Source organism: Thermobia domestica, chromosome 15 (assembly GCF_964235325.1).
Source record: "Thermobia domestica chromosome 15, izTheDome1.hap1.1, whole genome shotgun sequence".
NCBI lineage: Eukaryota > Metazoa > Arthropoda > Insecta > Zygentoma > Lepismatidae > Thermobia > Thermobia domestica.
In genome coordinates this window covers 39329868-39349623 of record NC_137468.1, presented here as the reverse complement: position 1 = coordinate 39349623, position 19756 = coordinate 39329868, and the positions used below count along the sequence as shown (strand labels likewise).

General features: G+C 36.9%; 1 protein-coding gene across 1 annotated transcript in view; it reads right to left on the bottom strand.

The window, feature by feature from the left end:
• LOC145670982 (neprilysin-1-like) overlaps window positions 1-19756 on the bottom strand; it is an 89865-nt gene that overhangs the window by 33419 nt on the left and 36690 nt on the right. The window contains exons 7-9 of the mRNA XM_081739610.1: window positions 17433-17630; window positions 14272-14385; window positions 3084-3225 (exon numbers count right to left, since the gene is read on the bottom strand). Coding sequence (XP_081595736.1) covers window positions 3084-3225; window positions 14272-14385; window positions 17433-17630 — 454 coding nt within the window. The remainder of the gene's footprint in view (window positions 1-3083; window positions 3226-14271; window positions 14386-17432; window positions 17631-19756) is intronic.

Here is a 19756-nt window from a genome sequence, read left to right as displayed (position 1 = left end):
TATATGCCTGTTGCTTTAAATCCGTTGATTGCTATTCGAGTTGTTGGCATCTAATATAGGCTTTGCCAAACAGGTCCATTACATCAAAAACACTGACAGCACGTTCATTATGCCGTAACCAATGCCTGATTTACTTGCTGTAGTAAAGTTTGACAGGACCCATGAAAGTTTTATCCAAAGGTTGTAGTTTGTGCGAGGAGTGGGGTGGTAGGGACACAATTGTAATATGATTTGCTTTTGCCAAGTCGATCAGGTCAATATTCTGCGTGTGACTGAAGTGGCCATCCAAGAGCAACAGCGCAGGTTTTTCCTTAGTAGGATTGGCAAACTCGATGAAGTGTCGAAACCTCTGAGTGAAGGAGTTTATTTGGATCCACGTGGAAGAATGTGCTGCAAAGATTGTTCCTGGTGGAGCCCCCTTTTTCAACTGTTCACTCATATTTTTCCTCGGAAAAAATACTAAAGGAGGTACGAATGAGCCACTAACACTCATACAAGCAACTATCGTTATGAGAGCCCCATGTTCTCGTGATGTCAAGGCGGCTATCTGTTTTTTTACCCTTAAGGCCAATTACTTTTGCTACTTTAGATTGCACCACAGCAATGCCGCTCTCATCAACATTGTAAATTCTGTCAGGAGTGAATTTGCCTTTCTCATAAACATCTTCCATAAGGTTATAGAATGTCTCTGTGTTTTCTCTACTGAACCCAAGAGCCGTAGTATAGGATGTTCCAGTGGGCTTTCTTTCTGACAACTTGGTCTTGTGACGTTTGAGGAAAAGACTAACCCATTTTTTCCCAACAATTTAATCTTTCAAAGGATGTTGAATATTATTTCTCTCTGCCAACTGTACGGCCATTCTTCGCAAGTCATTACGAGTAAGCCCAAAAAAGAAGCTTCCATAGCGAGACAATAGTGAACCAGTCCCTCTTCAAGATCTTTACCTAAAACTGTTGGTCTACCTCTTTTTGTAACTGATGCTTCCTCAGGAGTCCCGTACTTCATGTTAGACAACCGCATAAGTGTTGTTTTCCGAACATTAAACTGTTTACTAGCCTTCTTCCAACCCATTTTCTTTTTCCTAACTGCGTCAATGGCTTTAGTCATTTTAGACGGACTCCACTTCCTTTGTTCAACCTTCCCCATTATCTTCTTCGAATCTGCAACGTAATTCAAAGAGAATAGTTCTAAGAGTGTGTACAACTTCAGTCAGACTTTAAACATGAAAAATTAGGGGTCCAGTTTAGGCAACTGAAAGAAGTCCGGTTTGGGCGACTATAGCCTGAAGTTTGTTAATTCAATAGATTTTTAACCAAACATCTAAACGAAGCGATTTAGTGATAAATATGAGCCCAAAACATTACTATTTAAGAATATATATAGGTCGAAAGGCTTACTTGCTAATGTCCAGGAGAAATTATAAAAAGTGTAGCACAACGTAAAAACTTTTTCCACTGTCAAAACACGTAATGACGGACTGATAAGCAACAAGTGAAGCGGGCGACATGTGCGCTTTGTTAGAGAGTGGTAGAAGTCTAAACTACGATTTAGACTTTGTCCTGCTAGAGTTCAGGAGAACGTATAGGCAGGAGACCGGGGGTCCACTTTAGGGGGAGGGGTCCGGTTTAGGGCACTTTCCTCTATTAATCTTATATTATTTTCTTCTTTTTCTTCCTCTATAAAATAAACTGGCTTGTACTTATTTGTAAACCAACTATTGCTTGAAAAGAATACAAGTATACAATAAAGAATACAAGTATACAATAAAGAATACAACATACCGTTGTAGTTTCAGATCCCTATTGTCTTCTTGGCCAAACGGAGTGATAAGTGTACGAGAATATGGCTTCGTTTTTTCACAAATTTTATGTTTTTGGTGAGATATCACTACTTTTCGAAAAGCATTTACCATGATTTACCTAGTATCTAAAGCGGCAAATAGACCATTGGTTAGTATATTAAATAGTGATAGTGACGGATATTCAATCCTTATGCTTACGTGCAAAGTTCCAAATTTTTCTCATTCATGGAAAGTAGCTAATAAATTTTTGTTGGTTTACTGTGGCAGTGTGCAGCTGAACAAGTGAAAGTGGAAAAACATAAATGTTACTTTTAATGAAGGAGCGAAGCCTAATTGAAGACCCACTGTAGAAAACAAAGTAAGTGCCGCCTTGGAATTGTTTCACTTATTTTATTTTTTTTAAAATACGTTTATGCCTTAGTTAGATTTTCATGTTTCGTTATATGCTAGGTTCTATTTTTAAGCAAGGCATTTATTCCGAAGTTGGGCGTCCGCTTTCGCCACGTTTTTTCGCTGTTATCTCCTTTGCACACTTTCTGCAATTTGTTATTAGGTTCATTAATCCGTGCTCTTCACAAACTTTTAAAAGATTTTGCTCCACAAACTTTTAAAAGATTTTGCTCGTTATCAAAGTATTGCTTCACAAATGTTAAAACTGTTAGTTCATTGCCCTTGTACATTCGCCATGTTGATAACATAAATGCTCGTTTCTTTCCCACAATGCAACTGTTCGGTTACCTTGCGCCAAGTAGTTCCCTCCGCTCGCCGTATAGTCCCATGTTTATAACCCTTATGTATAACAAATAAACAGATTTTTCGAGACTCATATATATTATCAAGCACACAAACGATCAAATTATTCATATCTTTCCTGTAAATTTTAAAATTTTGCTGCTAAGCAATAGAATTTTCTATTTTGTGACGCATGGGTACAATTTACTATCTTTTCTCTCTATTGTTACAGTAACTTTTGTTTTTGATACTTATATTGTCTTCTACAGCGAGTCTTCAATTAAAAGTTGATCTCCGGGAAGCATATAAGAGATGACCAACTCTGAAGCAACCAGAAGGAGTGGAAGTCTGATGAAAACACAGCTACTGTGTACATGATTGTGTGTTTATATATTTTTATTATATAGCCTTGCCCAGTGTGTTGTTGTGTTTAGATTGATATTTATACACAAAAAATTCTGAAACCAAGTGAATTTGGTACCTTGAACTCTCTCTTGCTGAAATATTGGCTACACGCTACTGATTAATTCCACACTACTACCTACATACCTATTGTTCGTAGTGGCGTCTTGTCCAACAAAACAATTAACTTGAAAAGGTACTCCATTTCCACCACTACAATTCTTTGGTCTGGTTGTATGCTTACGCCACTTGAAGCTGCGAGGTTCTCTAGAAGCTGTTTCCATTGGATCTGCAGAATGCACTAAGGTCTTAGAAAGGGAACAAAATACGTACAAATAGCAAATAGCGTACTTAGTATTAATGCTTATAATATTAACTCAGTTTGTTAAAACAATTGATTTAATGCGCAGTTGAAGGTATATACGAGAGTGATTCAAGAAATAAAATAAGACCTTTTACGACTATAACATTCTTCTTGTTCGAATTTCTTGACAAGAACCAGCAGATGGTCTCCGCTTTGTGACATGGCCCCTTTTATCCAGTTTTAGTTGGAAGATAACTGCACTTAAGGAACATGATCAAATATGAAGGTGAAGGTCTTCAGATTTTTGCGACTCAAGGGGCTTTATTCCATAGTAATTTACGTCAACGTAACATAAAATTTGTGCTGTTTTTGTTTGTTATAATCGGCATAGCAGTTATAATCGCTTGTTTGCATAGCATTGCAATCCATAAATTAAACGATGGTTAATACAAAATGATTTCTAAGGACATCTCACCTCACCAACACGAATTTATTGCTAACTTATTGACTTGCATGGTGCTAATGTCACGTCAAGAAACCTTTGGGTCCATGTTCCGTTAAGGGGGTCCAGAACTACGAAAATCAATAGAAAGAAGTGGTGTCAAAGACACTGGACCCCCTTAACGGAACATTGAGCAAACCTTTGTTGAGGTGTGCTTCGTGTACTGAATTCGATAATTATAATAGGACAAATGGGTAACTTAAGCAACAAACTGATCGGCTTTACGCCTTTGCGAATCAAGAAACATTGAGTTAAATTGTGTTATTTATGTACTACGGCACGGTTCTTCGAGTCAAGAACGAATCGCACAACCTACACTCGAAGGAAAGGGTAATCCGTGTGAAGGACAATGAGAATATTTTGGTGTATGCTGTTTGTCACGTGATTTTGTTAGTGCACCTATCGCCATATTGTTCTCTGGCTTTATGTTAAATAAAATCAATTATTGAACGAGGTCTTGTCATTCGTAACTTGATACTATGTTTTCCCCCTCTATATTCAGTTCTAGGTTTCTTACTGCTTGGGCGCACTACTGTCGCCCAAGGCAACTGTTTCGTGAGGTATGCAGTGTCCACAGTGTTTATATTAGACTTGGTGCGAAATAAAAGTAAATATGGATGAATTAGACATAGAAAAATTGTTTAAGTAAGTAAAAATACGTCCGTATCTATGGGATACGTACCTGATTATTTTTTTAAAAAATCTTCAGATGGAGGAAGATGCTTGGGTGGAGGTATTTAAAGCTTTGTACCGTAGGTGGAAGGAGTGTTGTTGGTGACAATCCTGAGTGCTATGTGTATTAGCAAACCTTTTAAAATTTTCTCTTTAAGTCATACGAGTACAAGTAGAATAAAAACGGAAAATGAATTATTTATATCGTGCATAGGGATCGTGCGAAAATCGCAATGCGTAAATATTGCTTTATACTCGTGACTCACAGGCTTACCATACATCTCGTTTTGACTGGGGCTGTCTCAGTTTGAAGATTCTTGTCCTGGTGTCTCGGTTTTCGGACGTGAAAATTTCTCCATTTTTGAGGTCCTTTATCCTCATCGCAGTTTTCTAAAACAGTGGTTCTCAATCTAATTCCTATTACGACCCCCATTTTATCACATCCTGTTACCAGCGACCTCCTTATAATTATTGGTATGTAACAAGCTTGTGTGGAATCTTTAATACACCCATTGCGAAACTCTCACGATATCCATCCATTTCTATAATAATAGAATCCATTTCTTGTATATAGTGGATACAGTAACTTCCCTAAAAGCGAATGGATGAAAACCAAATTTGGTCAGTTCATTCATATTATAAATATCGAATCCGATCCATCATACTGTTTCAAAATGGAGGATATTTGAAAATTTTAAAACTTCATAACTCCCTTAATTTTGGGTCATATGATAAAAAATAAAGTGATTTCTAATTTTGATTAAAAAAAAAAAAACTTGGAGAGTTCTTTAAAAAGCTATTGAGTATTTTAAATGACTTGATAGTGTGCGCCACGAAGATTGAACCGGACATTGTTGAACTAGTGAAATCACACCATGCTCAGGTATCTCATTAGCTTGTTGCATTTGTACTTTTTTGGTATTTCAATATGCAGTTCTCATTAGTTTCATATCGTACCTCTTTCATTTAAATTGATTTTTAAACAACTCTGATTTGTTAAAAATATTTAGTAGACCTATTTTTTGTTGTTCTTAACAGCATGTAAAAATAAAAAATATGCCTATCAGAACAAAATTCAAAATTATATTTAAAAATATTTTCCTGTATTAGATTCTAATTATATTTATCTCTTTCGCTTATCTTCGCGACCCCCCACTTGAGAAACCTTGTTCTAAAGTATTATTTTCATATAAGATACTTTTACATTAAAAGCTACGTACACAATTTATAGTTCTGATCAATTGACGGAGAGAAGGTGAACCTTCCACGAAAGTACCTGGAATTTCGAAAAACAGAAATATGGTAAACCCTGTTCATAAGGGTTCGATTCCCGGCGGGAGCTCATGTGGTTCGGATTCCACGTTAATCAGTAGATCCACGTCTCATATAGCCTCGCTGCTGAACGGGACGTTAAACTTAAAATCAACTCAACTCAACCTGTTCATAAGGAGATTTTATAACCATAATTAATCAAATTCCGTCTTGGCATTACTCTTTACATTAGAGTTTTAATGATAGACCTATATGTACCATTCGTCTGCAAGAACATACCTTACAGAACATAAAATGACGTATTCTAGTTAGATATAAGTAAAGGAGTGAGGCGAGGATGTGGACTTTCACCTCTCGTGTTCAACGTCTATATAGAAGAGGCTATGAAAGAATTCTTTCATAAAAACGAGAAAAGCGTAAAAGTAAATGGTCAGGTCTTCAGTACAATAAGGTTTGCTGATTAATAACATTGATAGCGGAGAACGAAAAGGACTTGCAGGAAGCACTTTCAAACTTGAACGACCAACTGAAAAAGAAAGAAAAAAAACGTAAAATGAAGATAAATAAGAAGAAAACCAAAATGATAAAAGCGCAGAAGAGCACAGGAAGGAACAAATGTATGGCTAGAGGAGAAAATCGATCAGGTTAAGGCGTTCCCTTATTTAGGAAGTCTAATATCCTCGGAAGGAAGAAGTGAAAAAGACGTAAGTTCCAGAATGGCACAGGCTAAAGAAGCATTCAATAGGAAAAGAGGACTACTAAGATCAAGAAATGTGTCGCTGGACGTTCGTAAACGATTTATTAAGACACTGGTATGGAGCATGGCGCTGTACGGATCAGAGACGTAGACAATGAGAAAAGCTGAAATATCCAAGCTGGAAGCATTTGAAATGTGGTGTTGGTGCAGAATGCTGCGCATGTCATGGACCGAAAGGAAAAGGAATGAAGACGTAGGCCTACTAAAGGAAGCTAATGAAGACGGCAAATCATGAAGATAATAGGAAAAAGGAGAAACAGCATACTTGACTATCTTATTCGGCACCTCGACTGGATCACCATGTTGATAGAGGAAAAGGCAAAAGGAAAACTAGGAAGAAGAAGAAGACCAAGGATAGAATATCTAGATGCAGTTACAAAGAAAAGCCTTTATCAAAGAATAAAACAGCTCTCCCAAAGAAGAAAAAAAGTTTTTAAATGTCCATGTTCCCCACCAACCTATGGTTGAGATGAACAAGAAGTTAGGTATATGTGAAACATGACTTTTAAAAATGCCTTGACTTATTTTCCGTTACTAAGCGACCTTAGTCCTTTGAATAATGATATTTAAACTGCCAGCGTTGACTTCAACCATTTGAAAGTCACTTTAAAAAAAGAAAAAGAAATTGTAGACTTTTAACTTAGGAAACTTATGCTCCTCCCACAGGCCCAAAGAGAGGGCGGGGGAGTCGGGGCTTTTTCCCCGGGGCCCGAACTGCTGAGGGGCCCGGCGAATATAGAAAGTGTTATAACCGTTGTGCTAAAGAAAAAAATTGCTACAAATATTTTCCGTACTTTTAAAATCATGTTTATCTCGATATCGTTTAATATTTATTTATCTACTAGCATATATTACCCGCTTCGCTGGGTTGAAATGAAAATTTAAATGCACAACTCCATATCTCATGTGTTTAATACCCGTGAAATATGCTTGCAGTAAATGTTAACATTATATCGCCTGTCATTTATGTTAACCCGCCGAGTGACACGGTCATGCGGGTTGCATATAAATACGTTTATTTTTACCTATGATGAACTAACAAAGGATTTGTACGTTATGGACACTTGAATGGTCAATTATCTCAAGACACTGGTAATTAAAAATTAAAGTGATATGATAAAAACCATCTAGGGTCCAAATCCTAATAACACCCCAAAAATGAAAGAAATTGGTTCAGCCGTATTAGCGTGATGAGGGAACAAAGGATTTGTACGTTCTCTTTTATATATAAGATTATGTTTGATTGTTAGATGGTTTATTAGTTCTTGATTCTTTTGCTATATGTGTGCACAAAATACAGAAAAAGATACTTTAAATCACTTCCTCTATTAAAAGAAAAGATTTTCCTTCCGGGAAGAAAGAGGAAGCAGTAGTACAGTGTGCAACAGAAATGCAAAACGCAAACACTGAGTCTATGGAATGGAAATGGTTAGCTTCCTAAATTGGTCAATAATGAGACCACTATTGACATGATCCTTTTTGAAAACATTAAAAGTACAAGTGCAAGGTAGAGACAAATTTTAACCAGACTTTTGGACGTTATTCTTTTCTTGGGGGAGAGAGGATTACCGTTAAGAGTGATAACCTTCTTACAGGTGTTCCAAAAAAAATGGTAACTTTTAAAGCATTTTGGAATTAGTAAGCCACTATGACCCAATGCTACAAGAAAATTTGATAAATGTAAAAGTGTCACAGATGGGCCATCGTCGACTACAAGTACATAATTTTGTCACCAGAGACACAGAATCAATTCATTCAGCGTTGTGCAGATCATGTACTTCAAACTATTTTGAAAGAGAGACAAGCTTCCAAATAATACTCTATAATAATGCAACCTGTGATTCCACACATTTTGAACAGATAGTTTTTATTTTACAGTTTCCGAGTTTGATGATTGATGAACAACAGAAACAGAAATATAAAATTCAAGAACGTTTCCTAGCCCTTGTGGATTGTCATGAGAAAACTGGAGATGCAGCAGTAGATGTTATTTGCGCCAAGGGCGCCGATCCTGGGGGCCGCCCCCCCAAAGATAATGTGGACCTCCCTATTGTATTTAAGAGTATACAATATTTGGCATAATTTGAATGTAATTTGTCTTAAAATCCTCATATATATATATATATACACCTTCTGCATCTGAATGGGCCCCTCCCCAAATTTACAGAGAAATCGGCGCCCTTGATTTGCGTTACTCTAGAAAAGAATAACATCCCGCTTAGTGGCTGAAGATCAAGGCTATGACAATGGAAGTAATATGAGTGGACAGTACAAGGGTGCGCAAAGTTGGATACTTAAGAAAACTCCTCTAGCCTTAGGTATATTCTCTCTTTATGCGTGCCATACCCAGTGGTGCCCACCCCCCCTCATGTCCATGACGCACCCCCCCTCAATTGCCTATCCGTAGGTGGTTTTCCATGAAAAAAAAATCTTTTCGATTAATTTTTACACCCTCTCAAACATGTTTATATAGATTTTTACCCCCCAAATATTTCAATGACGCAGTTTGCGTCATAGTCCCCCCCTTGTGGGCACCCCTGCCATACCTTAAATTTTTGTGATGTTGAGGCAGCTGAAAATTGTTCTGAAGCTATTAGTTTTATTTGGTATACATCAAAACTTGTATAATCAGTTCTAGTCCTCAGAAATGGGATTTAATTAAGAAAGTTATTGGATGCTCTCTTCAAAGCTTGTCAGATATACAGTACGTTGGTCTGCAAGCGTAATATGCGGGAAACCATTTGCGACTCATTTTTGGGAATAAAGAATGTATCAGGGATCTGAAGGAGCTCAAACTGAGTATTGAAACTCTGTATGACATAAACGGAATTGAAAGTTACCTGAACACGTTTGAATGTATACTTGTGTCATCAATATGGTTTATAACACTGACAGCCATCCAGGGGCGGATCTAGGGGGGGATCGGGGTGATCGTCCCCCAGAAGAGGGAACTTTTTTATTTTATATATATATATATATATATATATATATATATATATATAAATAAAACCTATCCCAGAGTTTGGAGCTCTTAAAAGTAGCTCTAACTGACAGTATGACTACCCACCGCCCCCCGGGAAATCGGCCCTGGATCCGTCCCTGCAGCCATCAAAGAAATTACTTTGGATGTCGAAGTTGACAATATCACAAGTTTGGTAAAAGATCTAATACTACCACGCAGTAATGGGAAAACATTTTACAAGAATGTAAACTTGTGAGCAGAAATCTAGGAACGATTTCAGATTTTCCAGAAAAGCGCATAGTCAAGAAACGTTTAGCAGACGGTACAGACCTTCACGGGCCGATTCTGTTATTTCTTTAGGCCGGGCCGGGCTTGGGCGAGCCGACACTGATTTCTCTTCAGGTCGGGCCGGGCTTGGGCCGATTAATTGCAATAATTATTGACTTTCATTAAACGATAATTAGAATAAAGGCAAACGTTGAAGAAGTGTGCCCGTGAAAAATGTTACAAAATGAAACTTTTAAAATTTATCGGGCCCGGGCCGGGCTTGGGCCAAGAATTTTAAAGAACCTATCGGGCCGGGCCGAGCTCTGGCCGAAAATCTCCAAAACTTTTCGGGCTCGGGCTGGGCTGGGCCTAAGCACATTCGGGCTGGATTGGGCTCGGGCCGAAAAATTCGGCCCGTGCAGGTCTCTAGCAGACGGAACTGTTGAAGAACAAGAAAGAAAGAACCCCAAAGAAATTTTCGTAGCCATTTTTTTTAAATTCTGGATTGTATTACAGTCGATCTACAATGCCGCTATAAGGCAATACATAATCCAAACACGAAATTCGGTTTGTTGTGGAAGTAACCTTGAGCAATGATGAGCTTGAGGGAAAAATAAGAACTCGGTTAGAATTATATAGCGATGATGTATCAGATAATATCATTATCTAATGAAATTGTTCATCTACAAATGATTCAATCTGCCAACTTCAGTGCTGCTCTGACACCATTTCAGTTGCTCAACACAGTTCTCGACCAAAATATAGTAAACATTTTTCCGAACGTTGCTATTGCTCTTCGTATTTTTTTGTACTCTACCATTGTCTGTGGCGGAAGCTGAAAGATCGTTTAGTGCACTTGCAAGAGTAAAGAATGTCCTTCGATCATCGATGACTCAACAAGGATTATCCGACTTGCGAACTCTCACAATGAAGTCTACTTTAGCTCGTCAGCTAAACTTTAGTGATATCATAGATAGATTTGCTGGCAGGAAATGTGCGAAATGTATGCTTTCGGATTAGTTTATTAATGGAGTCAGTCCATTAACGGATTAACGGATAACGGCGACTTGAATTGCTGGCTATCTGTAAACTGATATATCATACATGTAAGCAAATCAAACTGTGTTTTTGGAATAGGTAGATATAGCTATTAGCTCGTCTGAATTTGTTAGTAGAATCGATCCGTTAACATATTAACGGTTAGTGGTCACTTTAACGGGGGCTAACTATAGCCCATATCCCATGGATGGAGCGAAGTTTTGAATTCTTTTTTAAATAAAACAGCTAGAGAGATGATCACATACTAGTTTATTAATAGAGTCAATCCATTAATGGACTAACGGCTAACGGCTAGTTTAACCGTGGTTATCTATAGCCCATATCCCATGCGTGAAGTGGTTTTGAATTTAAAAAAAACAATACAAGAGCGATGGTCTCGAGCAAGCTCGTTAATGGACTCAATCCGTTAACATTAACGGTGGCTACCTATACCTCATATCCCATACCTGGAGCGAATTTTTGAATTATTTTTTGCAATAAACAGTTAGACCAATGACCTTGGCCGAGCTCATTAATTGAGTCAACCCGTTACCATATTAACGGGTAACGGCGACTTTAACGGTGGCCACTTATAGCCCATATTCCATGCATGTAAGTGAATTTTTATTTTTTGCAATAGTTAGTTAGATCGATTACTTCAGTCGGGTTCGTTAATGGAGTCAAATCTGTTAATAATTTAGCAGATAACGTGGACTTTAACGTGCTATCTATATTCTATGTCCCATACATGTTTGTGAGTTTTAGAATTCTGTGTCCGCAATAGATTTCTAGAGCAATTATCTGCGTCTGAATTTGTTAATGACGTCATTTTCTCAACATCTAAACGATGAGTGGCTATCCGTATCCCATAGAGATACATCGCATGATCCTTTCCACTGTCTTTGCTACAGTTTATTATTTGGACTCAGTGTTGCCACAGTCCTAGCTCTGGAGTGGGCTGAAAAATAGTACCAAATTGAAACAAAAAGGGCTGAATTCATTATTTTATACCAGTGTTATACATAGCTCTATAACACGAAACTAAAAGAGGTAAAGTTCTAGAACACTCCCCTTTACCCTCTACCAAGAGTCCAAATCAAGAAAGTGCTCTTTTAAAACATTACTTTTTTAAAAACATCTCAATAGGAGGACGTCGAAAAATCGTAGAACACTCACTCACACACACATCGAAAACTTTTCTCACATGTAGGAAGTATAATAGAGGCCGCAAATTAAGAGGACGAACAGTTATCATCTTCGGTATCTATTGTAAGGAAACCAAACGCGCCTCTGTTTGACACTGACTAATAAACCAAAACGGTATTATGGTCATTGTATGAAAAAAATAAATAAAACGAGGAACAAATCAATCATCTCCGAGTTCGTGTGTAAACAGTACGTTATAATAAAATATTAAAAATATACATATAAATAATTTCACCTTATTCTAGCTTCTTTCACGACCGAAGGAGGATAATAGACTTTAAGAAGAATATAAGGTAAGTAACGGAAATTTGTAAAAAGAATAAATAAGTAAATTTAAAACCAGGCCAAAGTCCTAGAACCTTTGCTGAAAGACATCACAACATATTATTAATAATTTTAAGTCAGAATGTTACCTATTATTTCGGGATGTAGGAAAAGTCTTCTCTTACTGACACTTTTGAAAATGTGACAAATATTTCTTAAATGGTGCTGAATTGGGTAGAATTGTACCAACTTTTTCACAAAAGGGGCTGAAAAAAACCATCGTGGTACCAACGGGCCGATGAATGACAAAAAGGGCTGAATTTGGTACAATAGTACCAAGTGTGGCAACACTGTTTGGACTTAAAACTTGTCTGTCTATGACATAATTAAATTAGTTACAATCAAGGATAGTGAACCTGATTTCATATTAATTTGAACGTATTTTAAGAAGAGCACATATATTCCTACTTTCAAGTATTCATTTGAAATAAAAGTAATATCATCATAAAAGCTGAACAAGTGTCAATGAGTATTGGAGAATTAAATGAATGTCATAGGAATAAATACCTATTATAGCCACAAAATCTTGAAAGCATGTAGGATTCAATAAAAGAAATAAATATTAAAGCTAACTTAAAATATCTTTGAAGAATGTGGTTTTAATTACCAGTGGCTCGTCTCAGTAAAGACAATCGTAATCTGTTGACAAAAACTTAAATCTTGACGAGAAAAGAAAACGTTAAGATTAAAAAGAGACTGACTACCTTGCCGTAATAAATATTTATTTTGAGGTGGTTAATTTTAGAGATGGTGATAAAGAGTTGTCATTTATGTTTAACATTCCATGAGTATGTTCTTTAGACTAACGGAGACATTGATTAAAGCAAGTGAATGATGATTGAAGAATTGGTGGAATGGGAAAGTGGGAGGAAATAGGAGTACCTCAAGAAAACTCACGGACACGATGTTGTCCACCACAAACTTACTTGGCCGAAGATCGAACCAGAGCCCCCACACACCAGATGTTATGCCCTCTACCACTGAGCCACCGTGACTCTCAAACGTTTATGTTTCATTCAAAAGGGAGCATACGGTCGTCATCAAGGGCGCCCTTCATGGGGGGCAAGGGGGGGCGCTTGCCCCCCTAGAGGAAATTGTACTTCAGAATATCGAAAATCCAATAGATTTTTTTACATTAGTTACAGCAAAATTTGAAACTATTTTTGAAACGTCGCTTATACTTGTCCCCCCCCCTTGGAAACCACAACATGGGCACCCTTGGTCGTCATATTTGTGTTAAGGAATATTTTCCAAAACGACACAACTTAAGAAGCTTTCGAAGTCAAACGCTTCTTGCTTTTACAGTACAACCCCTCAAATCCGAACTAATTGGGGCTGAAGCCTGTTCGGATTTCGGGGGGTTCGGATTACCCGGGAAATAATATTACGTACTTATTTCGTCACTGAATTTCTAATCTTCGACAGATAAAGATAACTGACTTCAAGTGAAAAATCAGTGTTTGTTTAATCTTGTGTTGTAATTTTTCATGTGAATCGTAATCCAGTTAGCCTAAAATGATTTTATTGTTTTGGACTTTTTGAAATACGTAAGTAGACGTAAACTATTTCCTATTTTATCTAAACTTAACTGTATTTTATAACGTTTTGAATAAGCATTAAGTCTAAAAATGTTAAAACCTTAAAAAAAAACTAAATTTGTGTGATTAAATCTTTTTTGTTTTTTCATTTTCTAGCTGTAGTTAATTTTTTTTTCCTGAAAACGTGTTCGGATTTGCCGGGTTTTCGGATTTCCGGGGTTCGGATTTGAGGGGTTGTACTGTACTTCTATTTTAAAATTAATAATTGTGGAATTTTTTCCCTTCTCAAAATAAGTTCCTCCTGCAAGCTTACCTATAAACCTTTATATTATGGCAGAGTGAAAGATAAAAAGATCGATTATGTGCCCTTTGGTCCTAATAACAATGAGCTTTAGAAATAAATCTTTTTTTGTGAATTTCCAAATCTTTTTTTGTGAATTTCCAAGTAATTAATAAAACGAGACACTTTTTAATTTGTACAAGTGAAACAAACCTTGGAAGTATTATGCTTTGTGTACACTTCATCCGTCAACGTTTGGAGTTTTTGCAGCGGCATTGGATTGTACATCCTGGAGTTATTTCGTCGTAACTCACTTCTTGTGGTTATCTAGAATAAAAAACCTAAAGATAATTCCAATTAATTCACGAATTGTCGTTTTATAATGTTGAAAGTATAATTTGAATCATCGGTACTTACATTAGAGAACTGTGATGCAAATTGAAGATATTTTCCTATTGCGAATAATTCCAAAATATCTAAATTTGGGTATTCACTAGTAAATGATCTATACAGAAAGGTAACATACCTAGGAATCTTTTAGTATAGGGATTTGCATTCGTTTGATATTAAGACGATTACTCATTACTAAGGCTAGGAGTACATATTTTTATTTTAAAGAAACATACTTTTGAAATAGTCCGTAAATAGTACAGCGTCCGACTAAAGGAGACAGAATTCTCCTCGAGCACTTTGAAGTTAAAAAAAAAAAAAAAAAAAAAAAGTGGTTAGGAGCAAATGTAATAATGCTGCCACTTTTATTTTCTTACGTTACAATAATTGAATGCCCATTATTTCCTATCATTCTTTGTTTTCACCCTATCTACTTATGGCCCTGATATTGAACTTTCCGAATTTTCCCTAAGAACATTTCATTATAACGCACCTGCACTTACTAATAAGCTGCACCTGTCACCGCTAATTAAGATATTGAAGGGTACTGGGTAATTCACACATAGTGTGCCATTTCCATGCTATGCCTTGTCCGTGCCGTGGTTCATAAAGTTACTTTTCAGACTTTTACATTGAAAATTCATTAGGTTGTCTTTTGTAATTTCTGATGTGCCGTGCCTCGACAGGATGCCTTGAAGAGAAACCGAACAGGTCGTGGCTTGTCGGTCGCTATACTTCGGCTTTCTTCGGAACACACGAAGCGACACGAAGTTGACCAGAACCAAGGGCAATGGTGTAGGTAGAAAGCAATAGTACGGCATTGCAAGGCACGGCATGGTATGTGTGAATGGTCGCGGCGTAGCACGGACGGAGCTTGACAGGGGAATATCATGGGATGTTACACTATGTGTAAATTAGGCTTATCACTTTTGTTGGGTGTGTGTCTACTTACAAAAAATGGTATGTAGTCTATAGGTGCCAACTACAGGATACTCTGAGACTTAAACACCTATTGGTGATTTGTAGTGGATACCCAGCGCTCATTCGATATTTTTAATGTACACACTAGACATCGATTGGAGATTTTTAATGAACACTCAGTACCAATTGAAGACCTGAATTGCAAAATATCTCAAGCCCACTCTTTTCCTTCGTATTTTGCGTTTTTTTGTTTTTGATATTGGCATCTATGTTTTAAGGGCTATTCACTTGCATAATACGTAAGTCCAAATCAAAACTTTTTAAAAAAAACAAAATACAAAATAATGTCAGCTAAACAAAATAGCATGCTAAGTATAATCTTCTTGTCTTTCTTCTAAAAACAAACAAACAAACAAACAAACAAAAAATACTCCGGTGGACTTGGAATGTTCTGCAATTCAGGTCTTCAATTGGTAATTTTTGATGAATACTCAGGAGCCATTAAAACTTTTAAATTAATACTCAGTACCCATCCGAGCTTTTTAATAGATATCAGGACCCACTGTAAATTTTTAATGGCTGTTAAGTATCCATTGGATATTTGCATTTAAATTAATTTCGATATTCCACTTTCATACCGTGAAAACAAAATTACTTCATCCAATGTGAGCCAACATTATATAAGAATAATTCATATTAGAAAGCGACATTATTTGTGACATTATTTCCTTAAATAACCTGGAGATCGATTCCATTATTTTCTGTGTTTCAATATAAAAAGAATTTATATAAATTGCAAGTCATTTGACTCATTTTCACTTTCAGTTTTCACTCGTTTTACAGGTATTTTCAAATGTTTTAGAGATTCGTTTATAATTATTATTATTTTAATGTTTTTGTCGCTTCCTTTTGGCCAACATTGCTAAACACATTTGATATGGGACAAGCAAAATCTCAATTTTAGGTTTTGTTCAATAAAAATTTAGGAAATTACAGTGAAAATAACCTGACGTCTTTATATTTTAAAAATCAATTCAAAGTTCATTTTATTTCACCAACTTGTGCCGAAGCTGCGTACACTGACCACGAGTCTTATTTAATGAGATGAAACCTCACTGAAAAAAAGGTTGAAATGCGAAATGATAGTAGTTTTAACATTTTTTACTTTGACTTTTGATGTTACTGACATTATATACCAGGATTTGTTTAATGTAGACTCTTCAATACATTAATGAAATTAGAGTACTTATATAATTATATGACCATTAAGTTTGATACTGTTCGTAATAATATTTACACTTGAAATATGCACTTATTTTTTTTAAATGCAACTTTTTAGCCAAAATGTTTCATCTAAAATTCCTAAATATGTATCACAGATTAAGTCAGGACCGGCTATACCATGTGCAACTTGTGCATTTGCACGGGGCGATAAGTTTTGAGGGGCGGTAAAATATGTCATATTTATATTATTTAAATTAAATATTTCTCGTTGGAAACTGACTTCATGATGGTAGTTAAATTTACTAAGCTGACCTTATATATTTGAATACTACATTCATAAATTATGTTTAGGTTGCATTAGTTTAAGGTCATAGAAAGCAAATGGTCAATTACGCCCAGCATGAATTGCTTGATTGTTGTCAAGTACAAGAACTCAATCCTCGAACAGTAGCGAACACCTGTCTCATTTAGTTAGTTACCACAATTTTGATATGCAAACTAGTCTTGTCTTTGTCACAAAAAGTTCCTTATCATTGAAGGTGGAAACAAGTTTTTTTTTTTAATTTTAACAGATGTAGAAGGAAAATCAAGAAATAAAGATAAAAGGAGCTACAGACACAATGAGATTGTATTTGTAGTGTTTAGGCCTTTGTGAGTGCGAGTGCACTTTCCCTCCCATTCGTAGTTCATGATGAGGTAGCATACTTTAAAATAGGGGCTTTTAAGATTTGTTGTTTCTGGAGAAATTGGAGGAGAAGGCAAATTGTGCCCCTGCACTGGGCGGCAAAATGCCCAGGGCCGGCCTTGGATTGACTTGGGAAGAATTTAGTGTTACTTACCCTAGCAAGTTCTATTTCGAATTCAATCACATCCAGAGCTTCTTTGAAAATGAATTGGATTGGAGGCTCAGTGCGTTGAAACAAATAAAACTCATGTGCAGCGGATGTAATCCACTTCCAATAGGCTTTCACCTGTTTCCGATAGATGTCTGGCTGGACAAGCATTGCTCGCGGTAGAGCCAGTGTCGTCTGATCAAGCTACAAGTGGAAAAGCAACATAAAAGCATTTAGGTAAAAATAGTTATTTATCTACAAATAAAACAGTATAGCTTTATATAATTTCAATGTATATTATACAAGATATTTGCGTTAATATTATACAGATTTTTGTCTCCTACATATAACAGATATTTGAATAAAATATTACTACGGATCAACTTATTAAATACCGTATAGCAGATAGTTCTCTTGCAAGTGTGTTTTGTACAAGTAAACAGAATATATTACGACTTTTTGTACTTTACAAATTTGTACAATTACAGGTTAGGAATAATTTCGTAACACTCAATCAAACTAAAGAGATAATCAAGAGTAAGTGGGTAGCAATCACTTCAAGTTCGTCTTGGTTTTAGAAGGTACTACAGTAAAACGGGAACACGCAAAATATATTGGGCCTTATGCATAGTCGTTCTGAAGCATGATTGGTGCTATACTAAAGGGTTCGACTAACATATGTTTCTTGCAGTAGTCAGGCTTTTAGTATGACACTAATCATACGTCAAAACGACTGTGCATAAGGCGGATTATTTGCAGTTCAACGTTCTACGAGGGCTATCCAGAAAGTAGATTACGTTTTCGTCTGTGTCCGCTAGGGGCGGGGCTAGCGCGGCCATCTTGGGGTCAGAGCGTTGCGCAGCTCAGTCGGCATCTAGCCGTGCTAGTGAGAGGTTCGTGCTGTGCTCCGTTAAGATACTGTGACGGTTTGAAATGTCTGCGTTAATTGAAAATCCCGCGAGCTGCGAGGTGCGTGCAGTAATAAGGTTTCTGACAGCAAAAAACTGTAAACCGATAGAAATCTATCGGCAGCTGTGTGAAGTGTATGGGGACAACATTATCACTGAAGGTGGAGTGCGACAGTGGGTCATAAGATTTAAAAATTGCCGAACCAATGTTCACGACGAAGATCGAAGTGGGAGACCCAGCAAAGTGACTGCCGAACTTGTCGAAAAAGTCGATGTTAAAGTCCGTGAAAATCGAAAGTTCACAATAACGGAACTTTCTTTGAGTTTTCCACAAATTTCGCGAAGTTTGTTGCACGAAATCATCAGCGAAAAGCTTGGTTACCACAAGTTTTGTGCAAGATGGATTCCAAAAATCTTGACAGAGGACCACAAAAATCAGCGAATGGCTGCAGCGTTGCACTTTTTGGACGCCTACAATAAGGATGGTGACTCTTTACTCGATCGCATCGTTACTGGTGACGAAACATGGGTGAAACACGTGAACTGTGAAACGAAATTGCAATCAATGCAGTGGGGGCACACAGGTTCTCCCCAAAAACCCAAGAAATGCATGCAAACAATGTCGGCAAGGAAGATGATGGCGACTGTTTTTTGGGACAGAAAAGGTGTGATTTTGGTGGACTTCCTGGAAAGAGGCACTACAATAAACGCTCAAAGGTATTGCCAAACTCTGCAAAACCTCAGAAGAGCAATTCAAAACAAGCGCAGAGGAATGTTGAGCTCTAAGATCTTGTTGATTCACGACAACGCCCGGCCCCACACGGCAAATGTCACGCGTGAAGTTCTTGAATCTTTTCAGTGGGAGTTGTTTCCTCATCCGCCGTACAGTCCCGACCTGGCACCGAGCGACTTCCACCTATTCCCAGCAATGAAGAAGTGGCTGGCTATGCAGCGTTTTGATGACGACGAACAGCTGCAAGAAGAGGTAACGAAGTCGTTGAAGTCGCAGGCGGCCGAATTTTTCGACGAAGGAATTTCCAAGCTCGTACATCGCTACGATAAATGCCTTAATTTGAATGGTGACTATGTCGAAAAGTAGTATTTGTGTGTGGCTTTCATCTGTATATAATAAAATTTGTTTCCTATACTTTGTTGATTTTTTATTCCAAAACGTAATCTACTTTCTGGATAGCCCTCGTACAATTATGCACCGGAACTAATGGAATAGTGAAATACTGAAATGACGACAATGGGATAAAACTTAAAAATACCCAGAAAATAAAGACGGCGATGTTTGTGAGCCACAAAAGTTCGTTTTTTATTTTTGAGAATCTACATACCAGAACTTACCCCCATTTTTTTTTTTTTTTTTTTGAAGCTGAATGTAGTCCTAATTTATTGACTGATATATGCCTTATCTGT